Source organism: Condylura cristata, unplaced genomic scaffold (assembly GCF_000260355.1).
Source record: "Condylura cristata isolate star-nosed mole 26May11 unplaced genomic scaffold, ConCri1.0 scaffold00013, whole genome shotgun sequence".
Classification (NCBI taxonomy): Eukaryota; Metazoa; Chordata; class Mammalia; order Eulipotyphla; family Talpidae; genus Condylura; species Condylura cristata.
Genome location: NW_004567114.1, coordinates 2,698,123 through 2,700,735, shown reverse-complemented (window position 1 = coordinate 2,700,735; position 2,613 = coordinate 2,698,123). Strand labels below are relative to the sequence as shown.

The window sequence follows — 2,613 nt, the reverse complement described above, 5'->3', positions numbered from 1 at the left end:
GGAAAGTTCTGGACATTGTGCTAGCTGCCAGAGGAGAGGCTGGTGGTCGCTGAGCTTTGTGGGCGATGCTGACCCTCCAGAGTGTTGGGCGGGCCGGTGAAACACAGTGCCAGCCCCTGACCGGGCAGATGCTGCCTTTGCGCTTAATGACATCAGGGCACATGGGCCCACCGCCGTGGCCCGACTGAGTGGACCTGAGCGTCAGGATAAATGGCTGCTTTGAGGTCCTCGTTGAGGCGGCTGCTAAGCTCGTGTAGGGGCCTCGGCCGAGCAGCAGCATCATAAAGTCAAGCTGTTGACTGAACCTCTTGCCTAGATGGCACATCGGGAGGTCTTGTGTCAGTTGCTAATCTACTTCTTGCTTTTGGTGGTAGAAGAAGGTTCAGAGGCTCAGAGAGTTCCAGACATATTGTAATAAGCTGGTAAAAGACAGAAACAAAAGAGAATCTTGAAAGCAGCAAGAGAGAAGCAAATCGTCACTGACAAAGGATCCACAATAGGAAAGATTTCCAGTTTCCAGAAATCTTTGAGGCCACAAGACAGTAAGTTGGGATACTCAGAGTGCTAGAAGAAGAGAAAATGTCAGCCGAGACTCCTGTTTCCAGCGAAACTGCCCTTCAGCGGTGTGTCTTTTCAAAAGCTAACTTTGGGCGTCAGCTAGGCCTCACTCTGAAGCCAACTTTTCTCTTTGAGATTATCTGTTCCTAATCCTAAATTGATGATGGCAACTTGTGTTAATACTTGCAATTGTAAAACTTTTTTTTTTTTAATAATGGAAATACTGTCTGTCGTGTTTTCATAGATGGGAATTTCCTGGCAATCGGCTCCCACGACAACTGCATCTACATCTATGCGGTCAGTGACAGCGGCAGGAAGTATACCCGGGTCGGCAGGTGCTCGGTAAGGGCCGTCTCGCGCCAGCGCCGAGTACCCGCAGGTCGGAGTTTGCGAGGCAAGTGACACGCTGCCATGTGTCCCCCCACAGGGCCATTCCAGCTTCATCACTCACCTGGACTGGTCTGTAAACTCAGAATTCCTCGTGTCAAATTCCGGAGACTACGAAATCCTTTACTGTGAGTAAAGACACCCGGGGGTGTCTGGTCACAAAGAACACTCTCTCAGAGACCCAGCGGGGCCTCCTACCAGAACCTGTTCCAGGGCAGGGAGAGGCACCCCTGAACCCCCAAACCTGCCTGGTCTAAATAGATTCTGCCATCTGCCGCATCAAGACAAAACATATAAGACTTTAATGAGAAGGAACTTTAATACAGTGAGTACACAACACAGAAGACAAAGAATATAACTTCTAAATCAAACACCTGAAGTGACCCGTCCCCTCGTGGGCAAAAATCAACCCAAAAGGGATTGGCCCAAAGCAAGGCCTGAAGGCTGCCACAAGACTAAAGCACCTTCTGGCCGGCACCCGTAGAAAGGGGTCAGAAACAGCCAGGCAGGTCTGGGAGGAAACGAACAAAATCAAAATCAGGGTAAACGCTGCCACAGTCACCTCCCCACGGGTCTCTCACCCACATCGCTTTCAACCAGTCCAGGGCCAAGAAATAAACACAGTTTCTTCACATGTCTCCCTCTGCTCCATGTGGCTTCCTCAGGGCTCCTCTGGCTCCATCCTGCTTCCTTTCCCCTCAGATTCCTTCTCTCCTCTCCTGTTCTCTGCTCAGCTCTACCCTCCTTCTGGGTGAGGCAGGGAACCTGGAACTTCCCCTTTTCCTAGAGACCCCCCCTGTGATAAACCCGCTTCCTCTCCTCCTCTGTGACAAAGAGTCCCAAGTCCTTCCCAAGACTGGGATATTAGGGTTCCAACCAGCCCTGGGCCCTAAGAAGAGAGGCCAGGCCCTACAGCGAGAGGCTGGAACAGGCGACTGTCGCGAGAATGAGAGTCCTCACAGCAAGAGACACCTGGATCGAGAGACACCTCAAGCCCAAGCAGCCAGAGACCACGCCGGCTCTCCCCCAAGGGGTAGCAGCCTCAGTGTTCCCTTCTCTTCCAGCCCCTCTGGGTCCAGGCGGCCCCAGGAGCGGTTAGGATGATAAAGGCTGGTGACCTTAGCTCACGCCACTAGCCATGAGCCGGTTCCTCAAACCCTGACCAAGCGCCACTGGCGCCCAATTGGGGCAGCACACGGGGCCAGGGACAAGAGGCCGCATTGTCACACGTGATCCACAACAATTTCAAGCTTATCCCATCGTATAGACCAGGAAATCTGGGCTCCTAGGTACGGAGAGCCGGGCAGGGGCACAGACACCTGCCGAGTGAGGGCTGTGGAGGACGGGGTGATGGCGGGCTCCAAACCTCCCGCCCTCTGCGAGGTCCTCCCTAACCTGAGGCAGGGGGTGGTGCTCAGGGACAGCCCCTGCATCTAGAATCTTCTCAGACACCGTCTCTCAGTCCACCCGGGGAGCTGGCACGTTGCCTGGGAGGCCAGAGGTCTGTGGTGTGACTGGCTCCCGGGAGCTTCACCCCTGAGTGGGAGCTGAAGGGCTCGGGGGACAGGGAGGGGCATGCTGCGGGGGAGCAGTGAGCAGGTAGACACCTGGGAACCCGAGGAAGCCAGAGAAGAAAGTGGGAGGGAAAACGGAGGGACAGGGGCCCCA

The 2,613-nt window shown here is 54.6% G+C and overlaps 1 protein-coding gene across 1 annotated transcript in view; it reads left to right on the top strand.

Annotated features, from left to right (window-relative positions):
* Positions 1 to 2,613, top strand: part of EML1 (echinoderm microtubule associated protein like 1) — an 82,785-nt gene that overhangs the window by 74,826 nt on the left and 5,346 nt on the right. Inside the window, exons 18-19 of the mRNA XM_012724381.1 lie at positions 803 to 900; positions 986 to 1,073. Of these exons, the coding sequence (XP_012579835.1) occupies positions 803 to 900; positions 986 to 1,073 (186 nt within the window). The remainder of the gene's footprint in view (positions 1 to 802; positions 901 to 985; positions 1,074 to 2,613) is intronic.